The sequence below is a fragment of the Sceloporus occidentalis genome, unplaced genomic scaffold, assembly GCF_023333645.1.
Source record: "Sceloporus occidentalis isolate IW3139 unplaced genomic scaffold, rSceOcc1.0.p SCAF_19, whole genome shotgun sequence".
Taxonomy (NCBI): Eukaryota; Metazoa; Chordata; class Lepidosauria; order Squamata; family Phrynosomatidae; genus Sceloporus; species Sceloporus occidentalis.
The window spans coordinates 3326299-3344889 of NW_028316999.1; the positions used below are offsets into that span (position 1 = coordinate 3326299).

Below are 18591 nucleotides of genomic sequence, written 5' to 3' on the forward strand. Positions count from 1 at the left end.
AGTAGAGCCTACACAGCTAAACATCATAGTAAGACATAATTTGTGTAACCTTGTGTTAAAAAAAAAACGTCATTGCATGGAGCATAGTTTATTTTTTTCAGTAAATGCACTTATGCTGATCATAAACAATATTTACTAAGTAATTCATGTCATGTTACAGGATAGAAAAGCTACTAAGTTTTATTCTGTGCGGTAATTATGCTTTTTTACTCAAATACATCAAGCCTGACTGAATTTGATGACCATCATTGGTTGTGACCTTCACTTGATGACTAAATGAAACAGCAGCTGTCCAGTTGTGGAATTAATTATAAAGAAAGTGAATGGCTATTTAGTATAGCATATGAAACAATGTTTTTGTATAAAACGAGTTGTTATAATAGCAAATCTTTAGAATGTAAATAAACCAGCACTAGCATATTTACCAAATCAAATATAATGCAGTATTTTTCTCATAAATACAGTCTCTTGCTTTGCGCTCCAAATTATCAGTTAGATTACCTAAAATAAAATGTTTCTTTTGCTGTATTCCGATCGTGGGACAGCATTCAGGATTATCACATTGGGTCTGCTTTGTACTCTTAATTTAACAAACCGGACTGATTTTTATGACACGTAAGCTCATACATGTTGGTATTTAGAATTCAATATACTAGTTAGGGGTCTTTGTGCGGTGAGGTTGATAAATAATATTAAAGATTACTTTGCTCCCAGATGGATGGTACCTGAACAGCTGTCGATCTGTGCAGTTTGCTGACTTGATTCTTCAGTCTATTTAGGGAACTGTGTAGAGCTATTTATGAATTATGTCTGCATATGATTGCTGCACAAACATTAAATGCTTTACAGTGTCTTATAAGAACGGATACTGTATATTCATATCTAGGAGAGTTGGAAAAATATTTTGTGCTAGGTCTTCATAGAGATACAAATAATAGGAATTACAGTGTCTTTTCAGAGAAATAGCAATTTTCACAATTTTACATTAGAAAACTGCAAGACTTCTGTACTTTTAAGGTTACTAATGCATAAAATGCCTTAGCATCTACCTGGTATCTAATATGCAAAGGATGCGTGTGAATCATGGATATGTAATACAATTATTTTAGTGGCAGATTGATTAATATATTTAGCAGTAAATAAACAAATTAACACTTTTCTATTTTATTTAAAGTTGCAGCATCAAAACTATAGCAACTTATTCACAATTATTTCATGCATATCTATATGTTTTTTTTTAATCTTCTCCATGTGTGACGGGAAAATCTGTCAGTGTCATAAATCTTTAAACCCTTGTCGTAGGTTCAGACTAGCCTTATGCCTGTACTATGTATGTATTTTCTCACATTGTATCAACCTCTAGCACAATCCAATGTATCTATCGCATTTTCTGGTACCTTCTTCTTAAAATTACTTCTAAACTCGAATTTTAAAACATTGCCTCTTGTCCTAGAAGTTGCAATATATTTCCCCCCCTGTACTTTACCCTTTATGTACTTTTAATATACTATTACAGATTGTTTCATTAATGCTCTTCATGGCATCGGATTAATTATCTGGTTATAGGTTATGGCGTCATTTTCTATGGCTGTTCTGTTTTGGGATTGGGTCCAATGCATTATGTGGTAATCTATTGTACAAGTAAGCTGTTACCTTCCATCCATTATAACAATATACTTTTTGTTTTCATAACTAAAGTCATATAATTCCAAAACTTTGTGTGTAATGTTACCACCATTTTTCAAATTCCTATTTTATATTACATATAAAGAAACTTTTACAGTATCTCTTATATTAAAACCGCATGTGCCAACTTTAAATTGTGTTCACTGTGAAAAAGCCAAGTGGTCATTAGCTCTGCCTTTTTTTTTCCGCATCAGCAGGTTATTATAAAAAGATATATCACCACATTAAAGCGGTGAAGCACATTATGGTCCTACTTAATGCATGGTTGGCTTTTTGTTTTACTTATGGTTGGAAATTCATACCAGATAAAATGTTCTTGAAGCCAAATGGGTTTCTCATATCAAGTGCAGCCTAAAGTAAAATGTAATTAAATTTGACAAGACCTGTGTTTACCAAGGTCAGCGCTGATTTCCATTTATCAAATATTTTTTTACAGGTGCAGACAATAAAATTCTTGTACTTACCTTGGCTGAAATGTATACTTTGTAGGTTTACATTTTTATCACATAAGTCTTTGACTTTTCCCCTTGATTTATTAAAAACTGGGTTGGTATCCAAGTGAAAGTGTATTTTAATAAAATAATTTGTATTACACAGAATTATGTTTTCAGAAATAAAAATGTATTAATTGTTCAAGATCTATGTAGTTAAGTTATTTAATTAAAAATATATACAGTAAATGGAGGCATGACCAAATTATTATTATCTTTTATTTATATAGCGCCAACAATTTACGTAGCGCTTAATACAATACATATATTCAAGGGCAAACCGACAAACTGACACATTAGGTGGAGAGAGGCCTGCTTGCAAGCTTACAATCTTGAGGCAATGGGGTGACAAACATAAGGCACAGAGAAAGGGTGAGAGGTAGTGTGGTGGTTGTTCATGGTGAATCACATTGCTGGCACTGCTGGCACTGTTTTAGATGGCGCTGTGACAGCTGGTCCTGCAGCTGGGGGGGGGGCAAAATTGGTGGAGGGCAAAAGGAGGAGCTCCAAATAGGCATTTTGTCAAGGGGAAACTGTGGCTTAGCTGATACCACACTTTTAAAGGCTTCAGAAGATGATGTGAGATGAATAATACATTACGTTTTAATAAATGAAGTGAGGCTTTATTGTATATACCTATACCTAAATTATGTTGAGTTCTAGGGGTTCCTAAATTGTTAATGGCAATATGAGTGTATTTAACACATTTTAAATCTGCAGTATAGTGTATTGTCCCCGTAAAGTCTAATCAATCACTACTGATATCCAGAACTAAAACCAAGCAATCCCGTTCCCGGGATCAAAAATACCCTTATTATTACCCCACCCTAAAACATCACTTTTATTAACGTGTTTGTTAAAAGGTATAACCAAAATAAAAAATACCCTTATTCTTACCCCACCCTAAAACATCACTTTTATTAACGTGTTTGTTAAAAGGTATAACAAGGTATAATAAGGGTATTTTTGATCCCAGGAACGGGATTGGTTGGTTTTAGTTGTAACTTGTAACCCTTGTCCTCGCTGGGGCATTATTTTGGAATGATATCCAGAACGACCCCTCATTGACTCCTGAACACTACTATGGCATGCAGTAGTCTGACATCAAGGGTTAAGATTATATATATCATACAAATTAGCCTTACAAATGATGCCTTAAATTTACTCAAACCCCTACTTTATGCCTAATAACAAAGGAACCAATGGGGAGTAAGAAGGTTTAACATTGCATCATAAAATGATGTACTTAGTTACCTTTTCATCACTTACACTCATGCTGGTGGTATATCATTTATGAAGAATGTAGTAAGGATGTATTCTGGGATGGTGGGATGAATCCAGATGTCAATATATATCTTGACATCTGTGTTAGATACATTGACAACTCTGAATCATTTGAAAACAATAAAATAGGACTTAAACTTACACTCATATACATATCACATTATCATAGGCAATGTCAAATGAACAAGTAGAAGACATTATATCAAAACCTGTTTATTAATTTTTGGATTGACAAATGAAAAACACAAAAGAGCAGATGGTTTGAATAGAGGTTTCAAACTCAGAGGTTAGATTAATAAGCAATCAATCTTAAACCATATTTGTCAGAATTATTGAACAGGGATTGTTTACATATAAACTAAACCTCTGCAATTGATCATTTTGTTTTATATAAAACAACAGGGAATTGATGTACTACTGAGATCAGCTCATAAAATGTTTGATGGTACAACTTACGTAGCTAAGCAGAATAAGTGAATATTAAGTCAGTATACTAAAGTCACATGGCAGTTCCTGCACAGTTTTAAACTGACTTGACATTAAAACATTTTATGGCAAATGGAGGAGGTAATAGTTACAACACAGCGTTCATAAACATTGGTAATACATGAACATATTAAAACAATGTAATTTAATAGGAAGCCATCTGAGATAATCAAAGTCTTATTTGCCATACATATGCTCAAAATGAAACAAAAAAAAAAGCTAAATTACGTAATACACATTTTATTCTTCTCTGCTCTCTTACTTTCTTCTCTCTCTCTCTTTCTTCTTTCTGTCTCTTGGTTTCTTTCCTCTCCATCACCTCTTTTTTCCCCTCTTTTTCTTTTCCCATCTTCCTTTTCTCTCCCTCTTTTCTCTCTAGTCCCCGCCCATCTTCTTCCCATCTCTCTTAGGCTAGGTTTCCACTTGGGTTTTTGTCCTGCGTTTTTTTTCTTGATGAAAAACGCCAAGAAAACTGCCACTGCATTTTCCTGCGTTTTGGCGTTTTTTTCTGGAGTTTTTTCTGGCGTTTTAGCCTTTCTGTGGAAATTGCTTTTTTTGACCTTAGGCAGTTTTTCCAGCCTTTACAAGTTAGCAGTTTCACCCAGCTAAAAGGGATTAGGATAAATGGCAAGTATCTGCCCCCGATGTCATTTACTTGGTAGACCCCTTTGTCTCTTTTCTGTGGTTTGTAAGGCATGCTTTATTCCGAATGTCTGCTCCTCTAGGAAGATTGGCCGCAAATGATGGTGCAAATTGTTTGCTGTTGCTTTTGGCAGGCAGGATCCAGTTGATGCATCGGGTATGTTTGTTTGTAATGGCATGTTTGTTCCAAATGGTGTAAAATTCAATATGAACCAGTCCAGGACTTTGTTTTGTGTGAAACTGTTTGTTTTCAGCCTATTTCTCGTAGGACACACAGATACTGGGTCCATCCTCTGCATTGTAACTGTGGAAAAAAACGCCATAAAAAACGCCAAGGCAATAAACCCACATGGCTTTTTCATGGCGTTTTTTCTCTCCCATAGACTTCTATTGGAGAAAAACGCCAAGATTTCCTTGAAAAAACTCCAGAGTGTGAACATGCTGCGATTTTGAAAAACTGCCACAGAGCCCAAAAAAGCAGAAAAACGCCAAAGAGGACTGAAAAAACACCAGACAGAAAAACGCCAGGTGGCGCTATTGGCGTTTTTATGGGCGTTTTTAGCATAAAAAAACCAAGTGGAAACCTAGCCTTAGTGGAAAAACGCAGCAGCCAGATGTTAGCTGTTTTTCAATAGGAAATCGCAAAATGCCATTTCCACTTGGCGTTTTTCTGTCTGGCGTTTTTTCAGTCCTCTTTGGCGTTTTTCTGCTTTTTTGGGCTCTGTGGCAGTTTTTCAAAATCGCAGCATGTTGACACTCTGGCGTTTTTTCAAGGAAATCTTGGCGTTTTTCTCCAATAGAAGTCTATGGGAGAGAAAAAACGCCATGAAAAAGCCATGTGGGTTTATTGCCTTGGCGTTTTTTATGGCATTTTTTCCACAGTTACAATGCAGAGGATGGACCCAGTATCTGTGTGTCCTACGAGAAATAGGCTGAAAACAAACAGTTTCACACAAAACAAAGTCCTGGACTGGTTCATATTGAATTTTACACCATTTGGAACAAACATGCCATTACAAACAAACCAACGGGATCCTGCCTGCCAAAAGCAACAGCAAACAATTTGCACCATCATTTGGGGCCAATCTTCCTAGAGGAGCAGACATTCGGAATAAAGCATGCCTTACAAACCACAGAAAAGAGACAAAGGGGTCTACCAAGTAAATGACATCGGGGGCAGATACTTGCCATTTATCCTAATCCCTTTTAGCTGGGTGAAACTGCTAACTTGTAAAGGCTGGAAAAACTGCCTAAGGTCAAAAAAAGCAATTTCCACAGAAAGGCTAAAACGCCAGAAAAAACTCCAGAAAAAAACGCCAAAACGCAGGAAAATGCAGTGGCAGTTTTCTTGGCGTTTTTCATCAAGAAAAAAAACGCAGGACAAAAACCCAAGTGGAAACCTAGCCTTAATCTCTCACTCTCTTTCTGATCTTTTCCTCAACTTCTTCTCTCCCTCACTTTGTTTCCTGTCTCCCTCTCTTCCTTTTCTGTCTCTCTGACCTTCCTTTTCTTTTTTCTCATCTCTCTTTCTCTGCCATTATATTTGTTTATCTTCCTTTCTTTTTATCCTCTTTATTCCCTATCTATCTACTCTCTCTACTGTATCTCTTTCTTCTCTGTCACTGTCTTTCTTCTCTCTAGTCCATTTGAAAGGGGAGTTTGCAGGAGAGTTGTGGTTTCTTCCTTACTTCACTATTTAACTCCCTCAGGTCATCCAGCAAGAAAAGTTGAGCTGGCCCTCTATAATTTAATGGGTAAGGAAAAAAAAGAAAATTTCACTGATTTAACTAAACATTATACACGGCCAGACACGATCTTCCTTCAGCAAAGGCTTTATAGGGTTGGATCTTTATAATGTAGTGAAGCCAAAAATGTAAAAACCACAACTCTAGTAAATAGACCCATTGTCTTGCAGAAATTAACCCATCATTAGCAATCAGAACAGGGATTTTAAAGGTAAGATTATGCTTTAGTAGATTGCGCTGTTTTATATTGGTTAGAAGTTTATGGCATCAGCCTTAACAGGGTTTAGGATTTGATAACCTGGTGAGAAATTGCAACAGTAGCATTGGCTGATTATTTATCTCCTGTTGTTTGTTACAGGCACTGCTTAGTAACTAAATGCTATTCGCCAAGTTAGATAAATGGGCCTGGAAAAAACCTCTTTTTATTAAAAAAAAATCCAGAAAGCTACATATCAACTTGCTGAACCTGTGAGTGTGAAAGGCATAAAATCTTCACTAAATTACATAAAAAGCGTTGATTTATTCAGTCAGCAAGCATGCAAAACATTAGCAGATGGGAAATTTGGAACATATCCTGTTGTGCGTATTCCTGCTCTTTTCCATAACCCATAGAGAATGACTATGAAACGATGCTGAAATAATATGAGAGACCAAAGTGCTATTGTGCTTTTGTAGAACATACATCAGCATTATAAGACAAACATATAAAATCTTTTTTCCTCAATTTCATTACATTAATATACAGAACGTGGGAGATTTAATAGGGCATATTAGACAGGGGTCTACAGTGCCACAGAACGCGAAAAGGAATGGCCGTATTGTCAGCAACACCCAATTTTACTTAGGTCCTTACCATTTCAAAGTATGTTTTTGCCATTTTTATGTAAAAAATAATGTTCTATAGTTTTCTAACTATACTTTGCCATTAAACTCTTCTTATGTTTTTTTCCCCCAAATGCTAGCGGTAGCTTTTGCACTCCAGGGCCACAGGACTGTAGAATAACTCTTGAGCTTTTTGTGCAAATTGTATAATTTTATGTACGATATTGATTTCTACCAAAGGTATGATCAATATAGTATATGTGTGTGTATTTTTTCACAACAATATTATTTGGCTGAACCCTATATGGAACATATAGGGTTCAGCCAAGCAAGAAGTATCATGCAAAGGACTTGGCTGTATCCTATTCCCATGCCTGGAAACTCTTGAGGTTTTACCCAGGCAGGGAAACATTTGGCAATGCCTACTCCCCACCCACTAAAGTCTATAAGAGCATATAACCTATACACATGGCTAGTTACATACCTATGTCTGGGTAACCTTCCCTCTTTGTAGAGCCATTGTCCCAGGAAGGGGAGAGCTTCAGGTAGCCTGCACAGGTATACTTATTCTCTAGCTCTCTTTGGATAGTTCAATAAAAAAGATTTGATTTCTGGTCTCTCATCATCATCTGGAGTGGCAACCAGTTTCACCATGTTCTAGAGAGCTGTAAATATGGAAAATGTGTAAAAATAATAACCAGCGCATAAAGTATAATGAAGCCAATTGAATGATTGATTAAACTGCAAACCAGTAAACTCTTAAATAAAGTTCCATATTTCCCCAGTGCACTGTTTTGTTGTAATATTTTTTCTTAGTATTGGAGATTTCTGTCCCAGAACACCTAATGTATTTCCCATATGTATTTTGTGTTTATTACAGTATACTAGTTTGCAGTTTTGACAGCTTTTGCTCTTTATGAGCAAGAAGAAAAACACATTAATAGATTTCCAGTAAATGAACAATCATAGAGCCGTTTTCAATCTTTATGAGATCTCTAACCTGTGATAGCACTATAAATATAATAAACCCTCTTTCGAGCTGTGGTGTGACTGTAGTTTAAGGTAGAATGGTATCAATATGGAAAAAAGAAAATAAGAAACTTGGCCTGGGGAGGTTCCAGTAGTTAAAGGTTCGTACAAGTGTCCAATAGAGTCACTCGTGCAGACCTTCAACTCCTAATGCCGAAACTTGGCCCGAGGAGGCCACAGGAGTTAAAGGTCCATATGAGCAACTCTATTGGTTGCTGGCAGGGGGCTCCTCTAGCATCAACCAATGGAGTCACTCCTATGGACCTTTAACTCCTGTTCCCTCCCCAGGCCAAGTTTCGGCATCAGGAGTTAAAGGTCAGTGCAAGCGACTCTATTGGGCGAACATGAAAATGAACACGAAGAGTGGGTTTTCGTTGTTCAGCCCGAATACAAACATGTTATGGATGCAAAACGTATACAAAGATGAAAACACACAACACGAAGAATCTTCATGTTCGTCTTTGTTAATATCTCCTAACTAATCTCCCTGGTCCCTTCCACCTCTAGCCTACCTTGTCTACGCAGCATCACAGGGATTAACGGGAGCGGGAATCCATAAGATTTATTTTGTTCCACACCAATATCACATGCTCATTAAGGTTTGACATTTGCTGATAAGCACATGCAAACCTCAAGATGGGTTGCAGAGTGATGACCACCAACTGCTGCCGGATCATTCTTAAAAGGAGCCGGATAGATAACTTGGCATGAACCTCATCAAAGTCATCACTCTCTAAATCTTGGATCTTGCATGATTCAGTTAATATCACTGTCAATTAATTCTATCCATGCTATCATGGAAAGTGTAGCAATCGTAAACATGACATTTGCAATGTCATTTTTTACCTCCTCTACTTTACTATTAATTGGCTTGGGTTATTTGAAATCTGATATTTATTTTTAAAATACAATGATCATTGCAATAGGTAGTAATAAAAATTGAACATACCCCAGCAAATAATATTGCATAACAATGATCTTGCTATTGATGTTATCAGTTAAAAGCCCACATTCATTAGATGCAAGTACGCCATGTGCCTATAAGATGAAAAAAACATGCCAGATGTGCTAATGCGCTATTAATGATAGTTGTGCAGTGCTGTTTATAGCACACTTATGTGATAAAGGCATAGCAGGGGCCACTGCACATATCAATGTTGGACTTGAACTCTTTGAAGTGAGAGTATAGCAAATTTTTGCTGTATCCTGTGGTTCCAGGAAAATTAATAAGTAGTTGAAAGCATATTATTTTCTTGTCAGATGTGATTTTCTTTGCCTTGAGAATTATTTTTAAAATAACAGATCGTTTACTGGTTTATAGCCGAGAAACATATTGAAAAGGTTAAAATATACAACTTCCCAGCAATAGCTCCATCATGATACAGTCGTAAATGTTAACATTTATTTTGAAGGTTATACAACACTGGTTGCAGTTTGAATGCTAAGTGCCCATAATAACCAATCTGCTCTTTCATTCATTGGGCTCAATCCTATTAGATGAGACAAACAAAACAATATTTCTAGACTCTGTTGTCTGTTTAGCCACTTGCAAGATACTTTGAGTTACAATGATGGTAATCTATTGAAGTGGATCAGTCCTTCCCAATTTTCATGTACCCTGTTTCAATGACTATGCCTGTCCTGACATCAGAGCCCTAGACTGTGTGAATGGTATACCAACCAATACCATGGGCAGGGCACGGACTGGTTGTTTAATTGTTTAATATGGGTACACTAAACCTAAGTAATCAGGAAGCACCCACTAGGTAAATGTGGGAAGACGCTTAAATGCTCTTTGGTCACACTGCACAAAATGCTGAAATTCTGACTCTTAGCATAATTTCTGTGCTGTCTAGTATATTCTGTAAATTAAATAATCATTCTGTTTTCCAAAGTAGCATTGCTTGAACTGAGGGCAGCCACACCTACACCCCTCCTGTTATGTCAACTCCTGATTTTTAAAGTCATCTCAAACTTGTTCAGGTCTTCCCCCCTGTGTTCAACTCAATGCTTTTTTCTACCTTTCATTGACCAACATCAGACTCACAACCCAATGACTTACCCTTTTAGATGTTATAACCAGTTCACCCAGCCACCTTGGTTATCAGGTAAATTATTCTTTTTGAAAAATGGGTTGTTATAATGGTTATTAGGAGTAATTTATTTAAAAATAAACATAGAGAACATTGTGATATCTCTCATTTATCCCATGCCGATTTATATGAATATATATTGTGTGTATAATGTTATTAAATATTTGTGTGCTAATTTCCAATTAAAATAACTTGAGTCGCTCACTAAACATATTTGAAATGAACATGCTGCATGAGAAGAGCATGCAAGATAATTAGCTTGCCAAGCCCTCAGCGAACTCAGAAGAACAGCTGCTTTATGTTAGTTGTAATCATAGTAATGCATAATTAATACTGTAATAATATACTCTCCCTCAGCAGGAATGATGTAGTTAACATATACATGTTTTCAAATGTTCTTTTTTTTGAATTTCAGATCAACAGCAATACTCATGGTCACCTTCCCAGCATTTCAATGAAGAAAAATACTCTCCTGCCCTTAGGAGCATGAAAGGATTATCTGGCAGTCGGAATCAATCTCAGTTGTGCTCTAGTCATACGTGTGGCTTAGGATCCCCAGAGGATTGTGAGCATGTTCATGACCATGTACATCATGGGCAGGAACCTAGGCCATCATATCTTCTTAGCCCAACCGAAAGTTGTCCTATGGATCACCACCGCTGTTCACCAAGGAGTTCCATTCATTCAGAATGCATGATGATGCCTGTGATGATGAGTGATCATTTGTCAAGTAGCACCTTTCCCAGAATGCACTATAGTACACATTATGATACCACACGAGATGACTCTGCCACTTCACACACTAGTAGTAGTAAAATTAATAGAATACCAGCAAACCTGTTGGATCAGTTTGAGAAGCAGTTGCCGCTGCACAGGGATGGATTTCATACTTTACAGTATCAGAAGACATCCACGACAACTGAACAGCGAACTGAAAGTCCAGGTAGAATACGCCATCTTGTTCACTCTGTTCAAAAACTTTTTACCAAGTCTCACTCTTTGGAAGGCTCATCAAAAGGCAATGTAAATGGTACCAAGGGAGACAGTAGAGGTGATGATCACCATCATGGTCATTATTCTAAACATAGCAAAAGAAGTAAAAGTAAAGACCGTAAACCTGATACCAAGCATAAATCAGGAATGACAGGTTGGTGGAGTTCTGATGATAATTTGGACAGTGATAGCACTTATCGAACAGCTAGTGTTATGAATAGACATCATACTGATCACATATCACATTGCTATCCAGAAACTCTTCAGGGGCATTTTGGAGACCTTTCCTTAAAGACTTCTAAAAGTAACAATGATATGAAATGTTCTGCATGTGAAGGTTTATCAATGACACCTGAAGGTAAATACATGAAGAGGAGTTCATGGTCTACACTTACTGTAAGCCAAGCTAAAGAAGCCTATCGCAAATCATCACTTAATCTGGATAAACCTCTAGTCCATCAGGAAATCAAATCGTCTTTGAGACCATGCCATTACCTTCAGGTAACTGTATAAATTATATTATAAAATAAATGAACAACGGATAGGAAAGTACGTGACATTTTGACTGTACATGATTTTTGCAGCTTTTGTATTTAGGACAATAGAACTTGACAGAAGGCACTGGTTTATTCAGCTGACCGTCTTGAGGTCAAGTTTGGTTTTATTTTGTTGTGTGGCATAATATAATAACTGCAAATTTCACTGATCTAGTTCATGCTTTAAACTTAGATTATACAAAAGATAGAGTTCCTCATATGTACTTCTTCTATGTAGTATAGATGCCAGAATTAAACAGCATGATTTTGCATGTACCATTCATTTTCACCCTTAACCATGCTTAACTTTTGATGCATCTGAAAGCTTCTTGTCCTCTTCTCTGATTTTACTAACATGCGTCATAACACTGTAGAATAAATGGTTCTGTGAGGTACTTTTGATTGTATAAGGACCATAAACCTCAAATGTCTATAAAAATGTATTTCTAGGTTCCCACCTCTGTTTATGTTTTAAATTTTTTCCTTAAACCTCCACTATCACCAAAAAAGTTTATAAAATGTCCTCTCTTTTGTCCAATCACCAAATATTTAATTTAAAATATATATATAGACAGGTTCCATTATGTAATATGGAAGATACACCTGAATCCAAGGTGTATTCCATAAAGAAAAAATATCACACACACTTTGGATCTGTTCAGGGACAGTAGTGTTCTTATTTTATTTAGTCCTTCATGCAGGCAAGCTGCTCCAGTGCTCCAGGCCTCAGTTCTCTTAGTATGAGGGGTGGCAGTTGATACCTCTAGGCCAACCTTGCAGGTTGTCGTTAACTACATTGGTGCAATATTTTTTTAATTGTTTACTAAAACTGTAATACACTACCGATGTTTACATTATTGTTGTAAAGTTATATTCTTGATCAGCATTCATATGACTTTCAACTGCAGATCTTTTCTTTCCAACCATTATTCATGGCAGGTGGCTTGTGGTTTACCACTGTGTTCTGTGCACGAGTAGTGTGATCCATATCGATCAATATGTACCTTTCTTACCATGTTTCATTTAATTAATATCATTTATAATAATGTAATTATTACACTGCATGTCACGGAGCTGGCTAGTCCGACCGACTACCTCCGCTATCTTATGCTCTCTTAGCCTGGGACAACACACTTTCCCCGGTTTCCCAGTCACTAGCCGAGACTCAGTGTAGGGTATAACATTAAGAACGCTTTATTGTACACCAGGCCCGGACTGGCCATCGGGCACACCGGTGGGCCGGGCCACGGCAGGGCCGCATTGACTTAGGGGCTGATGGAGCTGCAGCTCCAGGCCCCTACCCTACCTATGGCCGCATTAACGCAGGGCATAAGGGGCACCTGCCCCTTAAGCCCGCCGCAACTGCGACCGGGTCCGCCACTCTAAGGGGCCGGGAAGTCCCCACCAAGGCCGGCCTTACGGGTCTGCGGCCGCACAGGGTTTAAATTAAAACATCGGGGGTTTTTTAACTTTATATAACATCCTCCATGTTAAATAAAGTTTTTTTAACTTTATTTAACATGGAGGATGTTAAATAAAGTTGAAAAAACCCCCTGATGTTTTAATTTAAACCCTGTGCGGCCGCAAACCCCTAAGGCCGGCCCTGGTGGGGGCTTCCCGGACCCTTAGAGCAGGACCGGCCTTTGGGGTGTGCGACCGCACAGGGCGTCACACTCTAGGGGGCGGTCCGCACCGGGTGCCGCTCATCAGGGGGTGCCAACTTGCGGCACCCGGCACCCCTCCAGAGACGGACAGTAATGTCCGCCGCTGGAGGAGCAGGCTCGCAAGGGAGCGGTATCGGAGGTCTTTAACAGACCTCCGGTTCCCTTGAGTGATTTTAAGCCGGGTTCAAGCCGGCTTAAAATCACTCAAGGGAGCCGGAGGTCTGCTAAAGACCTCCGATACCGCTCCCTTGTGATCCGCGCGGCAACAGCTGCTGTGCGCCGGGGTTTGTTGTTAGATCCCGGCGCACAACACTGAAGCCGCGCCCACCGCTGTCCGTGCCCTCTGAACCGGAAGAAGACAGAGAAGACAGAAGAACTGAAGAAGAGGAGCGAAGAGGAGGAAAAGGAGCTGTAAGGAGAAAAGAGGAAAGGTAGGAAAATATTCAGTGAGAGTGGATTAGTATATATGTGTGGATTGGTATATATGTGTGGATTGGTATATATGTGTGGATTGGTGTATGTGTGGATTTGTATATATGTGTGGATTGGTGTATGTGTGGATTGGTATATATGTGTGTGGATTGGTGTATGTGTGGATTGGTATATATGTGTGGATTGGTATATATGTGTGGATTGGTATATACGTGTGGATTGGTATATACGTGTGGATTGGTATATATGTGTGGATTGGTATATATGTGTGGATTGGTGTATGTGTGGATTGGTGTATACGTGTGGATTGGTGTATACGTGTGGATTGGTGTATACGTGTGGATTGGTATATACGTGTGGATTGGTATATACGTGTGGATTGGTATATAGGTGTGGATTGGTATATAGGTGTGGATTGGTATAGATGTGTGGATTGGTATAGATGTGTGGATTGGTAAGTGTGTGAGAGTGATGGGTGTTATGCTGTACCATTTCCAATGTCTTTTTCATGATCTAATTATGCTCTAAAAGTACATCATAACTCCCATCACTCTATACTGTTCCATACAGTGGCAGAGCTGGGAGGCAGAGGCCTTGCACCCTCACCGCAGGACTCCTGAAAGGTAAGTGAACTTCAAAGAGGGAGAGGGTAGATAGTTAGGAGGGTGTAGATAGGGAGAAGGGCGTGAGACGGGGGAAAGGGGGTAGATAGGGGAGAAGGGAGTGAGAAGGGGTAGATGGGGCAGAAGGGAGTGAGAAGGGGTAGATAGGGCAATCATACTCCTATCATGCCAAGTCTGCGAGTACATCCTGGAATCTGGGTATGCCTGGGCATGATAGGAATGTGATTGCTGTTAACAATCATATATATATATACATATAATATTGTTTTTTAATTGTTTTGTCCTATTTTGGTGTGTTACTTACTTTAAATAAAAGGGGTTTTTTTATGGTGTGGGGAGGTCATATTCGGTTTCGGACAGGTAAATGCTGCATTTTCGGTTTCAGTCCAGAATTCGTTTCGGTGCATCCCTACTACTAAGCCAGACAATGAAGTGGTAGGCCTACACCACAACAATGTTTGGCGTAGTATATAGTGATTGGGGTTATGCTGCACTATTGTCAATGTCTGGCTCAATGTATAGTGATAGGGATTACGCTGTACCACTGTCAATGTGTGCCTCAGTATATAGTGATAGGTGTTATGCTGTACCACCGTCATTGTCTGCCTCAGTATATAGTGGTAGGTGTTATGCTGTACCACCGTCAATTTCTGCCTCAGTATATAGTGATAACAGTGAGAAGAGTCAGAGGTGGTAGATAGTGATACAGGGGGATAGATAGTGAGAAAGGGGAGTTTTGTTACAAGTTTTTATTCCTTTCTTTTTTTGGGATGGGGGGGCACCAGAGGAGTAGTCCGCACAGGGCGCCAGAACACCTAAGGCCGGCTCTGCCTTAGAGTGGCGGACCCGGTTGCAGTTGCGGCGGGCTTAAGGGGCTCTGCCTTAATGCGGCCATATAGGCCCAGTCAGTCCGGTCCTGACTGGGCCTATTTTAAGGTAGGAGCCTGGAGCTGCAGCTCCATCAGCCCCTAAGTCAATCCTGCCCTGCCACAGGCGCGGTCGCAGTTGCTGCTTGCTCTGGCAACAAGGTAAATAGGGTGAGGGAAGGGGCTGCAGTGAGAAGGGGCAGAGGGGGGTTAGGTAGTGAGAAAGGGGGAGAGGGGATAGATAGAGGCGGTACATATTGAGAAGTGGGGAAGGGGGTTACATAGTGAAAAGGGGGAACATAGTGAGAAGGGGCAGATAAGATGATGAGAGGGGGTAGTGTGAATGCGTATGAGAATGAATGAATAAATGTGTGGATGAATTGTGTGAATGCGTATGACAATTAATGAATTCATGTGTGGATGAATTGCTTGAATGATTTGTGAGACTGCATTAATGAATGTGTTAATGATTTGTGTGAATGATTAAATGCAAAGATGGTACATGAAGGGTGGGCTTTAACAATAAATAAATAAATAAATATGGGCTGCTCAGGCTTAAATGCCCGGGCCTATTTTTTGTCCCAGTCCGGGCCTGTTGTACACACACAGGTATATATATCCATATAATCAACACACAGAATGAGACGTCTGAGTAACGTCACCGCCCCCTTTAGCTGGGGGATTCAGGTCTCCCAGGAACAATAGGGGAGATAACGGGATTAGCCTCTGATATCTTCCACCAATAGTCAGGCTGGAGCCCTGGCTGGGCACCCTGTGGAGATAATCCTGTCTGGTACACATAGTGGGGCAGGAGGCTATTCTAGCCACCGAACAGTTCCAAAAGTAAAACCTGTATGTCCTGGTACTGGGCCTGGCGGTGTGGGCGGCAGAGGGCAGCTTCTGGGCATTAGGAAAAAGGGGTATAACATAGAAACTGGGTTCCAGGGGAACGGGTGGTTGGGCGGTATAATATCCACAGTGGTGTGCCTGAAGGGACGAGTCCGTCACACTGCAGATTAGCAGTTACAAATTGGCAATAAACAGATGTATTTGTCTTTCCATTTGCAGCAATGTCATAACTGATATCGGGCCTTTGTGATAAAAATCCATTATTTTACTTAGAAAATTTCTTACACCTTTTTCACGCTAGCTGTTCGTAGATTATAGTTTATTCCAACACATACTTGATTTAGTTATAGTAATTGAACTATTTTTAACAATAGCAAAAGTAAGCCATCCTGAGATTTTTTTGTATATATGCCGACAGCATGTATATATGCTGACAGCAAGCCAAATAAACTAACTTGAGATGAGTCAATGAGAAATAAGAACAGCAGTGACAAACTAAAACTGACACAATTTTGCACTGTGTACCTTAGAAAAAATGTAAATTAATGTATTGCAGCATAAGTATAGTTTTTAACTAGCTGTGTAATTGAGTAAGGAATGATTGCTATGCCTACTGTGGAACAATATGTTGATGTCTTGCTTCATAGCTGTCCAAAAAAAAATTATACTTTCTTAGCAAAAGAAACAAACTACATATTTGCTATCATGTTGCTTCTGAGATGAACACCAATGTAAGTATTTGTAGACTACCATTTTAACTTTAGATATAGTGGTGGCTCAATCTTAATACCTAATTGCATTGGTGTCAGTCTCCCCTGTACAAAATCATAAATATATGTCAGCTACTATGTAACATTTTTAGCAAATACCCTTCCAAAGGAAACCTAATGAAATCTCCAGTAAGTAAAGCACTATTGAAAAATGATTTCGAATTTAACAAAATAATGTTTACATTGTTGAAAGGTTACAATATGTTTACAGTTTTGGGGCGATGTGCTGGTAGAAGCTCCCATCATGACGTTCTTGTCTAGGAAGGGGCTGTCAGAGACATAGTTCTCCTAGGGTGCTAATAGGATCCTAAGTGGAACTGTATTCTGAAAGTCAGGTAGTAGAGCCACATAGACCCATTTTTTCCAGGAATATTAGAGAAATATAAAGGAACTTGATAAAGATCAGCCACTATAGTATATTTGAAAGCTATAAATTACTAATAACATATTTATAAACATGGAAATAAATTAAAAACAGTAGTTTCTTTAAAATATTTCAAACCAATGCTTCTAGCAAATCATAAAATACATGTTTCTTTGTTTACTATAAAAACAATTACAATTTAATTACTATAATATTTCAAATTGTTGCAATAGTAAACATATATTTATTCCTAAATAATATGATATTAAAGCTGAAATGTACCTAACCAGCTTGAATTTAATGCATAGTAAATACTGCATACCAATAGGAACACTGTAATGAGCTGATCCGTCTACAGAACATACCTATCACACCATTGATATTAACTAGCCAATACCCTAACTTAGATGAAAGGGGAAGGTCCATGGAAAAAATACTTCTTGCATGTAAAATACAGGTTTTTATCTCATTCTGTTCTAATAAACACCCTTTATCTGCAAACCCATATATACTATTAATAAGCCAATGGTGGGAGTTTCCTTTTAAGCTAAACAAGTGTTATCCTTATTCTCACCATTTATTTTTATGGATAGCAACAGAAGATATTTTAAGTTGGAATAAGAACATACACCCTGCCACCCTGCATTTAGCCTGGGAAAGTGAAAAAAGTGTTTCCTACATACAAGCACATCTAAAGGGAGCCAATTAGCTGAATGGCTAATTCAAAGACAACACAGAGAACAAAACTCATTTGTCTTCAGTATCAGAGGTTACTACTTGCTTTATTTTACATAATAATATTTAAACAATAATTCACACATGAAAACACAGCATAGTAAAAGAATAGTATGCCACAAATTGAGCCCAATGCACAACCTGTCTAGTTTCTAAACTATTGCAGTAAAAAAGGACATAGGCTAAGTCATTACGAAGTAGTCAGTAACTGACATAATTACTAATTGTTCAACCACATAATTTTTAGCATGTGTAAATTTGTTATTCTCTTCGCAACTCATAGAAGATGAACAACCTTTAGGCTAGGTTTCCACTTGGTTTTTTTTTTGCTAAAAACGCCCATAATAACGCCAATTCAGCCACACAGCGTTTTTTTAGTGAAAAAACGCTGCAGCCAGATGTTAGCTGTTCTTCAATAGGAAATCGCACAATGCCATATCCACTTGGCATTTTTCTCTTCGGTGTTTTTTCAGTCCTCTTT

At 38.4% G+C, this 18591-nt stretch overlaps 1 protein-coding gene across 1 annotated transcript in view; it reads left to right on the top strand.

Annotated features, from left to right (window-relative positions):
- Window positions 1-18591, top strand: part of LOC149302318 (disks large-associated protein 2-like) — a 137810-nt gene that overhangs the window by 38495 nt on the left and 80724 nt on the right. The window contains exon 2 of the mRNA XM_089482462.1: window positions 10702-11772. Within this exon, the coding sequence (XP_089338588.1) occupies window positions 10702-11772 (1071 nt within the window). The remainder of the gene's footprint in view (window positions 1-10701; window positions 11773-18591) is intronic.